This window comes from Malania oleifera, chromosome 11 (assembly GCF_029873635.1).
Source record: "Malania oleifera isolate guangnan ecotype guangnan chromosome 11, ASM2987363v1, whole genome shotgun sequence".
Lineage (NCBI taxonomy): Eukaryota > Viridiplantae > Streptophyta > Magnoliopsida > Santalales > Ximeniaceae > Malania > Malania oleifera.
In genome coordinates this window covers 59,795,192-59,814,231 of record NC_080427.1, presented here as the reverse complement: position 1 = coordinate 59,814,231, position 19,040 = coordinate 59,795,192, and the positions used below count along the sequence as shown (strand labels likewise).

General features: G+C 35.8%; 1 protein-coding gene across 1 annotated transcript; it reads right to left on the bottom strand.

Moving 5' to 3' along the window:
- Positions 1-14,188: 14,188 nt before the first annotated feature.
- On the bottom strand, positions 14,189-15,651 carry LOC131168378 (uncharacterized). The gene has a single exon (XM_058127751.1). It carries the CDS (start codon positions 14,923-14,925, stop codon positions 14,374-14,376), a length of 552 nt encoding a protein of 183 aa, XP_057983734.1. The 5' UTR covers positions 14,926-15,651; the 3' UTR covers positions 14,189-14,373.
- Positions 15,652-19,040: the final 3,389 nt, after the last annotated feature.

Genomic DNA, 19,040 nt, shown 5'->3' with positions numbered 1-19,040 from the left:
ATGAAGACCAACTGAAGTTGAACACAACTTCAGCCCCTCTGTAGTCGCCATTTTCTTGTCTGCTTGATTCCTGCGGACTAATCTGATGGCTGTCATCTTCACAACTGGTGTAAAAATGCCAGTGTAGTCAATCCTTTTCTTCTGCTCGAAGTCTTTGACTACCAACCGAGGCTTGTACCTTCTGGAGCCGTTATGCTCCTCTTCAATTCTGCACACCCACTTGTTATGAAGGCCTTTAGGCAATTTCCACGTTCTATTGGAGGTGAGGGACTTCATCTCATCCTTCATCGCAAGCTCCCACTTGCTTGTATCTGCCACCTGACATGCTTCATCATAGAATTCGGGCACTCCTCCATCTGTAGGAAGTAAATAATCAATATACCTTCTGTCTGGTATATGTGATCGAGTAGCTCTCCTAAGCTCCGAAGCTGGAGTAGGAGATGGTGGTGCGACAATCTGCTCCACTAGTTCCTCCACTTGAGGATTCTCGGTATTCTACTGATGTGTCCCAACACATTCATGGGTGTTTATTTGGAAACTAACCCTCTTCTGTTTCCTGACTATACAATTCTCACACATGTCAACCTGCACTGACTGTATACTGCTCAATTTTTCCTTTGAGTGCATCACCCTGAGTCTTTTCTCGCTCATGTGACCAAGTCGGTTGTGCCAGATGTTGCTGTCGCCATTTCCTGCAGCAACTAAAATTGACATGGAGGCATTGGAGGTTAGAAAAAGTGTTCTGCTTTTTTTACCTCGCGCAATCATTAGTACACCCTTTGAAACTTTCCATTCATCGCCAATGAATTTCGTCGTGTGTCCCTCATCTGCCAGCTGACAAATTGAGATCAAATTCTTTCTCAAGTCTGGAATATACCTGACATCCTTCAGCTTTTATACTGACTCGTTTATATTTATCTTCACAACTCCCTTACCGGTTACGTCGTAAGGTTGATTGTTGTCAAGGTACACCTTACCAAAATTACCTGGTGTGTACTCCTCTAGGCAATCTCTGCAGTATGTGGCATGAAATGAGGCTCCGGAGTCTAACACCCAAGACTCCTGCTTGCTTTCCAAAGAGTAGATCAACATCTCATCATTCTCGGAAGCAATATTTGCTTTTGTCTTTGCCCTCGTCTCGAATTCTTTCTTCTGACTCCTGCACTAGTTTCTGTAATGACTAGTCTTTCCATAGTTCCAGCACTCAATAACTTTAGTGCTCTGGGAACCTGTGTCCTGAGTACCTCTGGGATTTTCGGATTTAGACCGTCTGGGCCTAGATCTGCCTCGGTTGTTTGATCATCCATGCTTGTTTCCTCAGCCTCGACTCTCCATGTTCAAGGCTGAACTCGAATTGGAGCTATGGTTCGGCTACATTCTTATTTCCTCCATCAAAATCATGTTGACGACCTCATCGTATACAAGTTTTGATTTTCCTGTGGAGCTACTGATGGCAGTGACGACACCATTCCAATTTTCAGGCAACTGACTGAGAATCAGTAGAACCCGAATCTCATTATCAAACGTTATCCCGACTGAGGCAAGTTGATCAGAAAATTCATTAAAGTTATTTAGATGTCTGCTAAAACTCTCACCTGCAGACATGCTCATCGTAAATAGTCTTTTCATGAGATGTACCTTGTTTGTCGCTGAAGGCTGCTCGTACATATTAGAGAGCGCATCCATTAGAGACTTGGTGGATGTTATATGCTGGATATTGAACACCACAGATTTCGACAACGACATTCTGATGGCTCCGAGGGCTTTTCGATCAAGCAACTCCCACTCGTCCTTGTTCATGGATGTTGACTTACCCTTCAACAGTAAGTGCAATTCCTTCCCAAACAAATAGTCTTCTATCTGCATCTTCCAGAAATCGAAATTGTTCCTGTTGAACATTTTGATTTTTGAGCTCTTTTAATTCAATATCTTGACTTACTAATCTAGAGATGAAATTAGCTCAAATGGATAGCACGGTTGGATCCGAAACGATCAAAAACCCTAAAAATGGTTCAAGTTGCTCGAAAAATGAACCCAAAATGACTCCAAAAAGCTCAATCAAAGTTTGGTCAAACCTGGTCAAGCTTGCTGACGTGGTAGAGGTGGGACCTACTGATGATGTGGCAGGGAGGGGCCCACTTGATGACGTGGCACTGACGCGGCAGGGTAGGCCCATTGATAAAGTGGTCGATGACGTGTCCCTCCTGCTGACGTGGCCCGAATGGCGTGTTAGCTGACGTGGCCAATCCTAAGTGGCGGGTCGGATCTGGTTCGTGGATCGGAGCTCGGGTTGACCCGGGTCTGTGAGTTTTTTGGGTCGATTCAGGTAGCGAACCTGGTCGGGTCAAGGAGGTTCGGGCGAGGAAGATGCGTGCGGCGCGTGAGCGATAGGTCGCTGACACGTGGAATGGCGTCTTGCCCTGTTAAGGCGCGTGACGGCACGTGCGGGCTTGTCTCAACTCTGTTCGAGGTCCGGTGGACACCCTTCTCTTTGTATCGGCGAGCTAAATGCGATGGTGGCCTCAAAACACAGTTTCGATCTACTGAACAAAGCTTTGAATTTCGGGATCACTTCCTATCTGGCTTTTTTGCTCCAACCGGGCTCTAATACCACTTGTTAAGACCATGTGAGCATCCAGATCAAAGTGACACTAAGAAATTTACGTGGTTCAATCAATAACGACCTACATCCACGGCGCACACACCAAAATTCACTAAATTTCCAGAAAATGTTACAATTCTCTCTCTCTCTCTCTCTCTCACTTCCTCCCTTCTTCCTCTCAACTCTCCTGAGCTTCTCTGCTCTCTCTGCACTCTCTCTATGCTATTCTAATTCACTTTCTACAACCCTCTTTATATAGGCTTGGAAGTTATATCATGATTAAATACAAAACAATCAAATTAATCACAAATAGAAGTTTATAATGGAGAATTTAATTGAGAGATAATTCCACCGCGTTTTCTGACTTAGCAACGCGTCATCTCTAGCTGTCTCTTGGCTCCATCTCTAACAAAGAATATGTATATTGAACTGAATTGTGATATCTTGGAATATGATTGATGAAATGCCAATACCGCATAATGATTGCGGGTATGTGGTAGTGAACCCTGATGAATGATTATGATATTGAGCACGACACCGTTGCTAGTGGTGTTAGTGCAACCACGCGGATTCTTGGAGAGTGTGGCGTGACAGTCGACTGTGCCATTTTGTAGGATTGTGGGCCCCCAGAGTCTGGATCATGGTTATAGGTCGGCCAGTCATACTACAGACACGATATATGATATGATATTTGATCTACCTCGGTTGGCCAACCGGGATTAGATCCAGCCTTCGGGCCGCACAACTTTGACCATGGGGGGAAGCATGGCGTGGATAGAAGGATTCTCAGGGTGGCCATGAATTACAGACGCGATGTTGGTATTTGATACCAAGGATACTCATGAGCCGGAAAGTAAAATGGAAACGAAAAGGGAAAGAATGATAAAATTAGCTAAAATGAGAAATGAAAGAAAAATTGAAAATTTATAAATAAAGAATGATAAAATTGAGAAATGGGATCGTGTGAGTTAATAATATAAATAATTGATGCGAAATGAAACTCTCCGCCTGAGGGCTTACTGAGTAAGGTGAGTGCCCTGATAGGTATCAAATGTAGTCATATCTGGCTGCATAACGTGTTAGGGTAGAGGGAAACTACCTGTATAGATGGGTAATCTTTCCTATTCTCAGGAACTTTGCAGGTAAATTTTGTTGGAAATAATTGAATTTGAGAAATGATTTCAAAGCTTATAAAAGTTTGTATTGTATATCTATATGACTATGAGAATATATTTGCCAGTGTATTTTCTCAGGTGAAATGATGATTTGAAAAGTAAAGTGTATTATAATTGTCCTCATATGGCCACACACTATAAATAATTTATTCCTTCTTACTGAGATATGTCTCACCCAAATTATCTAAATTTTTCAGGGAACAGAGATAGGTTAGACAATAGAGTTCCGTGACCATTGGGAGCTAAGACACTAACACACAGGGTGAGTTTCTGGACTAGGGGAGGTGTAATTCCCCTAGTATTGAGTAGTTTTTGAGTTTGTGATAATGATGTATATATGTGTATGTAGATACTCTGGGTATTGTATTCTGAATGATATAAATATACTGTCTCCTGCTGTTAGATTTTATAAATAAAAATGACTTTTTACCTGGTACCCAATGCGGGTCGGGTTGTACGAATGGTAGTAGGGTTGTTGACATGGCCGATTTGTGAATGTTATGGATGACGTGTGAATATTTGATTATTTATTTATTATTGAGAAAAAAAATTGTATGGAAATCGTGGCGTCACATTATATGTGTTATGTGTAATGTAATTGATATACTGTAATCTAGTGTTTTAAATTTGTTATTTGAAAAAAATGAATTATGGATTGGATTTTAATTTAAAATGAATTATTGTTTGGATTGACATTGTGAGCTTGGACCTTATATTTAATTTACATTGTATTTGCTTTGTTATTTTTTCCAATTGCCCGACTGGTGGTCTGGATGCTGACAATTAGAATAGAACAGAGACTGATGGATTTAGTTGTGGAGGGAAATATATTTTTGTGTTTTAAAAATATTTACAACAAAATTAGCTAAATTTTCAATTTATATAAAAAATGAACGATACAAAGATTTTGACACTCTCCATTTCTAAAAAATAGTTTTTTTTTTTTACAGAAACACGAACTTGTTTTTTAATTTTATAAATCTGCATAGGAATGTTATACAACATCTTTAGTTTATTTTTCTAATTTTAATCTTTTATATATAATTTTTTAGAAGAATAAAAATAAGATGTTTTTTTTATAATTATTTAAAAATTTAAATATAAAAAGTAAGAACTGTTTTTCATAATTTAACAAATCCTTTATTCCTCAACTTTTTAATTCAAATCTTGAAAAATTGACCTAACATTTTACAATTTTATAACTAAACAGGCTTCTAAGGTTGATTTTTTTTTTTTTTTTTTTGTTTTTGTGAAAAAAGAAAACAAATAGGAACAAAGTATCATTCAAAAATTTTTCTCCAATGCCACAACCTTTTATTTCTGGGGAAAAATAATAACTTGATTTTTGACTAAGATTTAAGTATGGTCAGCTAGACGGTCTTAAATTAGCGTTGGAAACATTCAATTCAAGAATAGATTATGTATCTTTTCAAGTGATAATGTTAATGAAAATAAGTCAAGTATTACATTGTTTTGTTGAGTAGGTAATGAAGTCATTGGGTGACGTGAAGTACTTGATACACATTTTTATTTAAGCAATTGGTCTAGATTCAAATAGCGAATACTTGTAAATATATATATATAAAGTTAGCTTGATAGTATAGTTTAACTTTTGTTTGCTAAAATTTTTAAAAAAAGAAAAATGGATGTTCATGTTATATGGCTATTTCTTGACTGTTTTGTGTTAAAAATTGTGTTATTGTGGGGAGGAGGTCGATGCACCTGCTATGCCACCTCGCTCTCGTCTGGAGACATTATATCAGTTTTCTCCCCGTGTGCTTGGGTATGGATGACGATTACACAGTACCTCTTGGCAGAGATGATCCACAGACAGGACGACGACGATACAGGACACCTGATGCAGATGACCAGCAGGGAGAGGGCAGATGCAGACGGCAGCCACCACGACCCTAGAGACGACCTCGCTGCGGCACTGAGTAGTATAACATTATTATCATTTCATTTGTATAACATTGATTATTTTCATTTTATTTTTATAGCATTGTTGTATTATTTATGTATAATTGAGAATGTTTATTCATTTCCCCCAACATGTATATGTGAATAAAAGTTGTGCATGATAGTTTCGAATGTAATACAATGTTATCGCCTATTTTTAATAGTGATGTAAACGCAATGCATGGGTCTTTTAGCCTTTAATAATGTTTTATGTTATAATTTATTTAATTGTTTATTTCGCATTTCACAACCCGAATTCATGCAAATTATCTATTCATTATCAAGAAATAGTCATCATGATGCAAATTATCTCAAAAAATTATCGTCACTATTTTAATCCTCTTATCATACATGCAATTATACTCTAATAAAAAATATATAAACTGAGGAAAACCTTAAATCAAACATTTACTTTTTTTTAATAATAGTATTAAAAATAAATTAAATAGTAAACATAGAATTTACAATGAACAATGTCGAGTTAATAAATAATTTTAAAAATGGAGCAAATGAAAATGTAATAACTTTTTAAAATTTTAAAATAGTTAATAGAATTGGATAGATATATTCACTTTTCTTTACTTGTGTGACAAATATTTTTTAGCATGACATAGTGTAGCTCATTTTTCATTTAAAATAATTGAATTACAATTTTAAAAAAAAAAGAATGTATTCACTTGTGAAAATAATTTTATTTTTTATTTTTTAATTTTTAAACATTTATAAAAATGTCACATTGTTTTCAAATTATTTAAAATATAGAAAAGTTGAAAAATATCTTTCTTTTTTTAAAAAATATTTTAGATTTTTACCTTTTACTTTACATATAGAAGAAGGTAATTATGAAAAATATTTATGATTATAGAAATATTAATTTATTATTTTTATTTTTATATTAATTTTTTTAAAAATTAAATAAATATTAATTTATTTTTTAATCGAAAAATCTCGTAAAATCAAATTCATGATTTAACGAGAGACAAATGTTGATGTTACCAAATTTGTTTAAATCTTGCATAACTTTAAATCTTGTATAATAAAGCGCGTATATTTTATTTTAAAATAATAATAAAACCGAAAAAACTCCTTCTTTTGCTGCTTGTATAAGATGTTTTAAGAGCATTTCTGAAAATTCATCATTTGCCCTGAATTGAAACAGCTGCACTCCGGCTATCCGGCTTTTGGGGAACTGGGGAGGGGTCTTTCAATGAAATTGAAGGAGAGAGCGTCGAGCGATGTTGTTCTCCTCCTCCCCCCTATCTCCAGCTTCTACCTCATCGTCTTCCTCTCTCGCCATCATGCTCCTCGGTGCTGCAATCACCACGACCAACCCCTTTAATACCGCCGCGAAATAGCAGCGCAAATCGCCCATTCCAACCCTAGATTCACCTTCACCATCCGCAGGTATCTCATATCTTGACGATACGGACGGCAACGACGGTCTGCGCTCCCACTGGTATCTCATTTTGATAGTACGGACGGAGACGACGGTCTGGTAGCGCACGACAGGACTCTTGCCGTCGAGTCCGACGATCGTGGTGCTCTCGTCGAGACTTGCGGCGGTTCGAGATGGAGGAAATGCAAGTGGTGAATTCAAAGTTAAGCACTATTGAAATCTTGAATAAAGATTCCCTGAATATTATATATTTCTCCCACAAATTTATTATGGAAAATAAACAATTTGTTTTGTTGTACAAAATAGTTTTTTCATTTTAATTTATCCATTTCAAAATAATTATTAAAAAAAATTATTTTTAAATTTTAAAAAATTTATATGAGATAATCTATTTTGAGACTTAAAATAAAATTTGTGTGGGTCTGAAAGAAAGTATATTATATTTATAATTCTAGACATAAATCGAAATTCAAAATTTGAATTGCATACTCCAAAAATAGAGAAATTTAAAAAATAATAAAAATTATTTTATATCTTTTTATGTAAATTTAGAAAATTGAAAAACAAATTGACATTTTTTTTTATTATTTGAAAATTTTTAAGAATAGAAATCAAACTATTTACATAAACAAATAGTGCCAAAACTTTTTTTTTTTGTTCAATTTACTACAAAAATCATAAAATTAGGTCACCCTTTTGCCATTTTTTAAAAAATTAAATTTAAAAATAAAAACAATTTTCCAGCAAAATTCTTCCTTGAAGTTTAGTTGAAAAGTTAAAAATATAAAATAGATTAATCTAAAAATAAATACTAATTTGAAAGTTAAAAATATAAAATTGATTAATTGTAAAATAAACACTAATTAATTATGATTAAGTAAATATTTTTAATATGTATCCACTATTCAAATCTTCAATGAAGAATAGTCAAAATTTAAAATATAAAATAAATCAAGATATAATTAAAATAATTTTAAATAAATGTATAAATGCAAAAATACAACAGATTTTACTGAGTCAAAAAATGGAAAATATAAATAAATTATGATTAAATATATATATAAATATCAATATACAACCAATTTTTATGTATATGCCATTAATTACTTTGTTTTTCCATTTTTCAGTCCATTCATTGACATATATAATTGTAATTGTCTTTACATTATGATTACTTTTATCAAAAGAGATCCCTTTATGGTCCAAAACTAGAATAAATATAATAAATTCATGTTAGTTTTTTCCTTTGTAATATAATTGAAGAGACGAAAAAAATTGGTATTTTTTTTAAAGCAATTTGAAAAATAATTTTGAAATAAAAATTAGCTAGATTCATATTTTGAATATTCAGATATGAAATTTCATATTTTTAAGAAATCAAAATTTTCCCATTAAAAATCCAAATTTGTATTATATGAGTGCTTATATACAATTTTGTAAAAAAATGTTGCGCACAAGCACTTGTTGGGTAAAATATTCTATAAGCATATGCTTATTTGTACCTTAATTGTGAGGAATGATGGAGTCTTCACGAGCAACTTGAAATTCATTTAGCACTAACTTGACCTAAGTTGCTTAATCCATAAGGTCTCTAAATTGGAGGGAGGAGGTGATTTAAGCAACTAGAAATCCATACTTTTATTTTTTCGACTTAGGAACGTCAGCCACCAACGAGCCCTTCGGACCCCCTAGTACGGCACCAAACCTATGGATCAGCGTCCTCCGCCTCTAGGTCTCGCCGATTAGGGTAAAGTCCGCCGACACGATTTCCGTACATCAGTTGGACGTTCGGCCAACTCGACCACCAGGATATATCTCCATTACCATTCATGATTTTCGTTGGTTTATAGAGAATTCTCACCATCTACGGTTCCCGTTGGCTCATAGAGCTAACTTTTACCATCCACAGTCCCTACTAGGTCATAGAGTAAACTTTTACCATCCACATGTACCACTAGCTCTGTGAGTGTATCTACCTGAAATTAAACCCCAGATACCCCTTCTTAGGTGCTGACGTCTTTCCACTGCGCCATGCTCGTGGGAGTATACTAGAAACCCATACTTTTGTTGATGGCTAAACCTATTTACATATGTTGTTTGATAAATTATGTTGAATAACTCGAGACAAAATACAACTAAGAATACATGATTGAATATCATATATTCAACCATGTTCCAATTTATGATAGAAAAAAAATGCACAAATTAGTGATTTAGAAATTCAATCAAATATGTTCTATGGATAGATGAAAAAATTTTACTTTCAAAATAGAACCTTAAGATTTATATGAAACAAGTGGATTTTATAAAATTCATTCTATTAGTGATTAATTAATTAATTAAATTTTATGAAATTTGTTTTCAAACCCAAGAAATTAAAATATTGACTAAAATATTAAAAAAATTGAGCCTTCTTATTGCAAATTCAATCAAAATTGATAAGCTTGTAGATAAATGAATGTCTCAAATAGAGATACAAATTAATTTTTGTAAAAATTATATTTCAAACATGTGTATTGATTTGAATCTATATCTGAACTTAAAAGTACCCCAAACACATGACTTCCATTGCAAATGAACTACTTCAGAGCTTATTTACAAAGCAAATGAATCTATTCTTTCTTTCTTCTTTATTATGATTATTGTTTTTTAGGATAACAAACCACTAACAAAATCTAAATTCCCAATTCACATCCTCGGAAATCCTCGAGAACTCCTTGAAACAACTCATCCAGAATGCAGGAGTCCCCCAGAAAAATTGTTGATGACAAATAAAAAAAGAACAAAATTCTGTCCACACCTACTGCGAATCACATTTGCTTCTAGTAGATCTACCATTGTTCAGCTTCAGCAAACACCAAAGAAACTAGGGCAAAACCATGGAGAACACCTCATGACATTGTTGCTCAGAAATTTGACATGACTGCAGAGTGTCATTCTTAAGTTGCAACTGAATAACAGCACCAGAAAAACAAAGCTCAACCTCGACTAAGCTACTACTTGAAAAAGAATGACTAATTAATTATAGGAAGATGAATCCCCAGTGAACATCTCTCTTTCCACTAATATTTCCATAATCAACAAATTCTATGACTATGTATATATACACATATAGGAAAACCATCCAACAATGGTGGATTTGTCGTTCACCTCATAACTGGATTGTGGAGGTGCCACAGAAACTGTCAAGAAAGGCACATTCAATAATCTTGGTCAATTTTCAATCAGGATCTGTATGTATATAGAGATAAAACTACACCATGTGCATGTGTTTTTCAAATGATGTGTGGAACCTGGGAAGCACTCACAGCCCACAACCCCTCGGTAATCCATGTTTGGCACGAATCTGACATTGATACTTCTTTGACACACTAGGGCACTTATCTAAAACTTGTTGAAGAGAAAAAAAATGACAATTCTTGCTTACCGACATTCTTGTGGATGCAGTTGGACACTTTTGGGATACACCCAAGACCTGTTAGGACATGTATATTTTAACAAGATGATGCATTTGGGTTACTTTTTTCTTTTTTTTTTGGTGGGAAAAAATGGAAAGGGTAGGTCATCTAATAAAGTCAACCACTCTTATCTTCAATCATCTTGATATGGCTCCAAAGTCTAAAGTCATATCCAGAGATGAAGCTCATTTGAGTACACAACATTTCATTGCCAGCAACTATGCCTTTCTGTGCGTCTGAGTGCATGTGCACATCTAATTTTTATTTGTGCAAATAGAGTTTTCAAAAATATCAACAGGATTTCCATGTGCTCATGGTCATTCCATCATACTATGAAAGCATACTATTAAATTATGCGTGCACATGAGTGAAAGGAAAAAGCTAGTATAAAATGTGTATATATTACATATTTTTTAATTCATTAATGGACGTGCTCCCATTGTGTGGTATTCTAATTTTTCCTGAGGTTGATGTATCATTGTGTACATATGGTGTCTTGCGTGTCAGGTGTCAATATTGGTGCTTCTTCCTGTGGAACTAATCATCAATTTCCACCATCCAACACCCATACCATAGAACACTCCATGACAAATTACAGTTTATAGGCTCTTCATGCAGTGGTGAACAAAACAGAGTTTACAAAGAAGTTGATGAAAAGCTGCATTGTGCTAAAGCTTAAAATTTATATTGTGTTAGGTGCAGGGCTTCAAGGCGGAATATAGTTAAAAGAAAGTTTACACAGGGAAGAAGTCCAACTTGATCTTGAGATAACCTCATTGTGAATTTGCTTCTTTTCCACATATCAATACTGAAAAACAAAAATTTCTTAAGGTATTCCCAATATAAAATTCTCTCTTCAGACAACAACTTAATTAAATACTTCAATGTCTAAGGTCATTGTAAATAGCAAGTAAGACCCTTAAGCCTTAGTGTCACGGTCCCACATCAAATGTGTATTAGGGAGATCTTGGACTTATAAGGATGGTTTGGACTCCAACTATACAAGACACCTTTTATAGGACAAATCCATGAGGCCAATGGGTCAAAGCAAACAATACCTCACCAGAGGTGGGTCTAGGACCGTTATATTTGGTACCAGAGCTAGGTTACGATCTTGAGACTTGTAGGTTATGGGATTATAAGGATGGTTTGAATTCCAACTATGTGAAATACCTTTTATAGGACAAATCTGTGAGACTAGTGGGCCTAAGCGAACAATACCTCACTAGAATTGGGTTTAGGACCGTTACATTTGATATCAGAGCCACCTTGGGGTACTATTATGTAGGTGAATCCTACATAGAGGTGTAAGCCATTCTGATGAGGGTGTTGGATATCGGACAGTAGAGCCTGTCATGGTCCCACATCGGATATGTACTATGGTGATCTTAGCTTATAATGATGGTTTTGATTCTAACTATGTGAGGCGCCTTTTATAGGACAAATTCGTGAGGCTAGCGTGCCAAAGCGGACAATACCTCACTGGAGTTGGGTCTAGGACTGTTACATTAACAAGAGAGGCTGTCGCGATCCCACATCGGATGTTTACTATGAAGATCTTGGGTTTTTAAGAATGGTTTGAACTCCAATTATGTGAAATGTCTTTTATAGGATAAATCCGTGAGACCAATGGGCCAAAGCAGACAATACCTCATTGGGTTTGTCCAGGACTGTTACATTTGGTTCCAGAGCCATGTTATGAGCATAGGACTTGTGGATTATGGGCTTATAAGGATGATTTGGACTCCAACTATGTGAGGCGTCTTTTATAGGACAAATCCGTGAGACTAGTGGGGCAAAGCATACAATACCTCACTGAAATTGGGTCCAAAAATGTTACACTTAGCTTAATCTAGGAGCATATGTAAGGTTCCGAAAAGGGTAAATATGGCAATAAACTCGACACATATCCTATTCTGGTAACTAAGGAGCTTATATATCAAACATCAATAATTTTCAGATCAAGCATTTGCCCATCAATTCCAGCTAGGCCTAAGTACTCTACTACCATGCTAGACGTACATATATATATATATATCTGCCATAAATTTATCATCATGTTCTGTCTCGCTGCATTGACTTATAGTCTTTATCACTATTTTCATGCCAGTGTAATGCATTTGAATTGAATAGATCACTCAGTTTAACTATTGCATTCATGGGTTTACAATGTGCAACAATATTAGACATCTTTTGTCCATCTCAATTCCAGTTGATGTTTACTGCCATGTTCCACTAATTTCATCTTCTCTTCATATTACTCATCATCCATCTAAGCATCCCAACCAATTCTGTTCATTTGAGATTTTTTAAAGTTTGACAAGTGACATTTTAAAGGTATGTTGCATGAGCCAGGATTCCATACTATAAAGCATACAAACCCATGTGCTGTAAAAATTTATCCTCAAAGGATGGCATTTAACGACAAACAGCTACAACAAACAAATAAAATATGATAACTCGCAACAAATTAACAAATATGCAGTCAAACCATAAACGGTCCAAAAATTCCTCCCAAAACATCATAATTATTTGGATTACACCAAGTTCAACTAGACCCTGTCCTCCTATTTTCTGGCACTGTGGCACATAATGTTAAGTTTCAAATGTAGTATAGAAAAATCACAACTCCATGTTAACCAGGGAAAAAAAGGCTCAGTAAGAACACTCAAGTATTGTTGAGTATAAAACCCTTGAGCCTCTATCGCAGATTATAAAACATTGCATTGAACAAAGTCATGGTTCATTCATTTAGCTGAAGTTAAACCAAAATGCAGATTGCTCAATTGGTCAAAGGATTTTGTCAAACAAAAGGTAATTACTAAATAGCAACACAAGTGAATGAAGACTACTTACTGAAGTCAACAAGCTAAAATTCTCAACTCCTAGGGCCTGGCTACAAGAAACTACTTTTTCCATTCTTATGTATGTAAGGTAATGTCTTCAGTTAAATCATCAGCCATCATATCTTGTTAACACAATGATTTATTTTTATTTTTAATTTTACCTTCTTATGTGTATTAGTTTATGGACCACATCCAACTCAAATCAAATGACTACATCTCTAGTTTGGGAACGGAGTAGGGTGGGAATGCAATAGTTGTTATATAAAGATATAACAATGCCAAAACAGATAATGTCATTCTGAACAAAACTACCATGCCAAAGTTGGAAAAGGCATTCTCATTCTAAAAGTTGGGAATGATGAGTCTTTCTCCATTCTATGTTGGCTGGAATAACACCAACTTTTGCATGATCATTTGCCTAAAAGAGTCAAGACCTTCTTTTTCTTCTCAATTCTTATATCCATATGTAGCCTATTTCATTCCCACCTTATTCCATTCTGCAAAACAAACATAATGCTAGTAGCTAACTAATCAATTCATCTATCCTCGGTACATCAATGGGAAGACAAGATCCATGTAACAAGCCTCAAAGGAGAATCTCAAACATTCGGAAGTAACACAAAGGAATGCTAATTGGTTTAAGGCCCATTATACAAGTTCTCACAATTTGATAAGAAAAAGATGAGCAAAATCATAAGTATCCAAAATTATTCCAAAGATGCACAAGAACAAATTATCATTCTAATGACGACTTTCAGAAAACACATTCTCAATTGCGAACTATATATGGGGACAGGGAAAGCAAATTTTGTTTCCATGTTCTAACTAGCACCACTGATGCTAATCTACACTCAGTTCCTACAGCACTGTCAGCACAATCAGAGATGTAACACATTCAAAAGATACAACAAATTGGAAAACAGCTCAACTTGAAAATTCATCCTTCTACTGCATTACCAAGCACAAATGAAAAGAGTTCACGAACAGGCGAAAACTCTACCAGCCCAATATCCATGGCGTAGCCGGTGACTGGCAACTTCAAATCTCGCAAAACACAGAACGCCTCGCCCATCCGACTCTTCGGCACCTCTAGAGCAACAGAGCAGTAAGGAATCCACGACTCCGGGCGATACTCCTCCCCTATTTCAATGCCCTCCTTCTTCATTGCATCACATAATTGCGAATGAAATTGCAGAAGCGACATTGTAGGAGTTGGGGCAAGAAAGAGAACATTATTGTCACTGGGGAAGCCTCCAACGGAAGAAAAAGATAAGGGCAGGGGTTCTTGCTTCGAAGCGAAGCCCTTTACGATGTTCTCCAGCTTTGCGGGTTCAACGAAGGGGCTGGAGAACAGGGTGATGTGCGGGCGCGACTCCATCTCGATCAGCTGAGTACTGATTTGGCGGCGAGCGAGCACGTTCCAGGCCTTCAAGACCTGGTTTTCAAGTGCTGGATCGAAGTAAAGTTCGATTGCATACCCTTGTGACATTGTCTTCGAATTGGAGAGAGAGAGAGAGAGAGAGAGAGAAAATAAGAAGGCAAGAAACGCAACCAAGAACAAGAATTGAGAAAACGCAACCAAGAACAAGAATTGAGATCTAACAGCAACCCAGCAGAGGAAAGCGAACAACACAGCGAAATCGACCTTGCCCACGAAGGGGGAAAATCAAGATTAGCCCACGGTGCTAGAATCAAAACCCTAGGGAACTAATGATACCAAAAAGCAAAAAAAGAGAAATACCCAAGTGAGATTGAAGCAGCGGTGAACGTGGGAAGGGGCCAAATTTGAGGGGTTGCCAAGGAAGGGAAGCGACGCAATCACCAAAAGGGGGAGAAGAAACCGAAGAAGCTAAAGCGAAATGAGAAATGCCCAAACAAAGAAAACAAGAATAGAAGATCGTTGAGACGGGCAATAGACGGAAAGAGAGAAAGCGGAGGAAGCAAGAGCATGTGAAAGTACGGATAAAAGGTTCAATCGCAGAGAGACAGACGGAATAAAGAAAGTGAAAAAGGATGAAGAAGGTGAGCCCTCTGCCTCTGTGATTGTGAGTTTGCCCAAAATAGTTTATCAGGTAATCACAGCTTAGAGAGAAATTGGGAAACAAACGACAAGCATGATTTCCCTTCCACGGAGTGTAGCTGTTCTATGGGAGCAGACTAGGGGCGTACTTCTACAGTGGAATGACCTTAAATGACCGTTCCCACTCGTACAAGTCCGTGTAATGGTCCGGAAGATGGGGTCAAAACTTTTTAAGGCTGAGTTTGGTGGGAGATGGAAATTGAATCTCCATTGTTGTCATTCGATTGGAAATTGGAAAGAGGGAGAGGGGAATTATGGTAATTTTATTTTTAATCAACTTATTTTGGAGAACTGAAATACTATTATCAAAATTAAAATGTTTGTCCAATATTTGGTACGTTAAAATGAACGAAAAAGAAAAATCATATGATGAATATATAAATTTATAAAAATTAGTTTCATTCTTTCATTGGAAACAACTCATAAAATTACAATTATATTTAAAGACATAGTTTTAAATTGAAAGTTGGTGTAGAAACTAAAATTTGAATTTTTGTTTTTGATCAGTAAATATAAATTTGTATTAGATCAAAATGAATATGTACAGAAATTCTGGGCATACCCTAGGGAAGGGAAACCAAAGCTCCTAAGAAAGCAACAACTTTATCTATTACAATCAACCCAGGCATACCTAGGGGCCTCACAGCCAAAAGAATTAAAACAAAAACTACTCGAGGTGAAAGACACGTACTTCGGTCTATTGGACAAAGCTCATTTGGTCGATCGATTCAGCACTGCCTTTTACCATAGTAACTTGTGCACAAAAACAATTCTATCTTAGTTGACCGAACCATTCTGACCTCGGTTCAGTCTACTGAATCACCCAACTTAGGCAATCGAACCAGAATTGGCACTCCACCCAGAAGCTTGCGTGACTGACAAAGCTAACTCGGTCGACTGAAGCAGAAATAGAGTAATATGTCTGTCTATCATTACAAGCAAACCTGGGCATCCCCAGGGGCACTATACCAATCTCACACAAACCAAACAAGCATGGGGAACCTGTCGTATATAATTCTATAAATGTGCGTTTGAACAACCCTAATAATAGCTTTCAGTTGAGTGGACTTGCCTTCGTGCTTCATCTTGTTCCTAAAATGCCAGAGGTAATACACCGTGGTAGCCAATCGAGCCCTTTTGCCACGATTTGCGCTCCTGTACCCTTAGACTCCTTATGAAGCCATTTGAGGGCAGCTTTGATGGTTGTCATGGATCTTTTTATGCCAAGCCAGCCCCTCAAGTGATTCCAAACCTTCATTGAAACCTTGCATTTAAAGAAAAATTGATCAATAGTTTCCATTTCAGTACGGTACAAAACACATAGTTGGTCCCTCCCATCCACATTGATCTTGTCATTTGTGAGAAGTTTATTTTTTGCCCCCAGCCAAAGGACAAAGGAATGTCTGGGGATACACCCATTCTTCCATACCAGCACATGCCATGGAGCTAGATGGCCCTTGTTTTGCCAATGATGGTAGGCCTGAGAAGTAAGATGTACTCCCAAGAGAGGGGGGGGGGGGGGTAATTGAAATTTAAAAATTTCTTTGCAAACTCTTTGTTTTACAAGTTCCTTTAGTTAAGTGTTAACCCTAGCAAATCTTCTTTTCAGCAGTCACACAAACACAAAGATAATGATCAACAATCCTTTGAACTTTAATCAACAATCATACCAAGTTCAATCTTTTATGTTAAAGACTAGCTATGTTAAATCCTTAGGTTTTCTTAATATTCAAAATTAGAATCAATGAACAAAGATTATATCGAGGTGATTTTCAAATCATCGAATAAATCAAGCTTACAACTTTCCTTTAACAAAATAATGAATCTCAACTTTAATATTCAACACTTCAGATTTTAATCCAATCAACTCCTTGATTCAAATCAATATTCAATATTCAATTTCAAGTTTAAACCTTTGATGTGAAGGCACAGCTGATCAAATTTAAGAATCAATTTAAGATGGTTTAGAAACTAATATCATATTTTAAACTTAACCTAGAATTTATTCCTTAGCTTTAATTGATGAAATATGATTCCTAAAGATTTGATTTTTTTAAAAAAAATTCAGATTAAGGCTTCTAATGATTCAATATTCAAGAAATCAGAACTTTGATGAATTTATCAAACCAACCAAGCAATTTATTTTATGCTGAGTTTAGATTTGCTTCAAAATCAAGATTCCAGCAATCCCCAAGGTTCAGCAAGATGTAAAGATCATATGCAGAAATTTAAAGAGAGTTGGGAGAAGAGCTTAAAACTGGATTTTTACAAGATTCATCCCAAGGCCTACGTCCTTGCCCAAAGCAACCGTTGTGAGAATTCCAACTTTCTTTATTAGGTCAGAGTTACAACCTCTCTCCCTCAAAGGTGGAGTTCGCCTCTCTAACGAGAATCCCCTCCTATTAGGCAACGATTCAATTCCCTGAACCGTCAAAACAAATCTCTCTCTAACAAGAATACCTCTTCTTGCTAGTCCAATGATCCAACAATCCTAAACCGTCCAAAAACAAAAGAAACAATTTGTGTACAAGTAACACTCTTAATAAGAGCAGATTAGTACAATTGAATATCACAATATACTTCAGCAATAATCAATATAAAGAGATGAAACTTAAAGTAAATATCACTGAGTTTCTTTTGATAAGACAAATCTCAGTAGAAGAGCTAAGACCTGTGAACTTTCAACAAATTCACAGTAGATACTTCAGCAAAGTTATTTAGCAAGAGAGCTTTTAAGAGTAGAAAGATATTTGCTTGATTGCTAATTGTTTGTGTGTATAATTCTTGGGTTTAGTATGTATTTATAGATAGAAAAACTCAACTTTTCATATTCCTCAAGTTTACTTGCTGTATTCCCTAAGTTTACTTGCAGACCTCAAGTTTTGACAAAGTTTGGGGTCCAAACAATCAATTTAGGAAATTTTCCCTCACAATTTTAATTTTAAAAAAATGAAAGTCAGTCGATTGAACTATCGGGGTCAGTAGCCCGCGCCTTTATAAATCAACAAAATTTCAAACATAGAATATGGTTAGTTGCCTGATCCTGAGAGGTCAGTCGCCTCGTGCCATTCCACCTACTTAATTTTCTCAGGATAAAAATTGTTAATCGACTGAGTAGTCATGGTCTGTCACCTGAAGTTACCACTTTCCAAAAACTTTGAATTTTTAATCTGTTAAAGATGTCAATCAACTGATTAAACAAGGTCAGTCGCCTAAACTTGCAATTTTTCAAAAAGTTTGCTTTTCAACCTTAGATTTTTGAAAACTTAAATGAGACTTAAAAAAATATTTTTTGGGGTTTTTCAAAATATGGTCTATAAGTCAATAATTGTTCCTAAGAGCTTCAAACACTTATATTGAAAATATGCGAAGGACTTTCATGAGACTTTTAAACAACTATGACACTTCTATTCACTAAGTCTTCATGCATTGCTTCCTTTCTTTATGTTTGTCTTGACTTCATGCTTTAATAGTCTTTTAGCTTCATAAGATTTTCTATCATTGAGTTCGAACTTTTAAAAGAC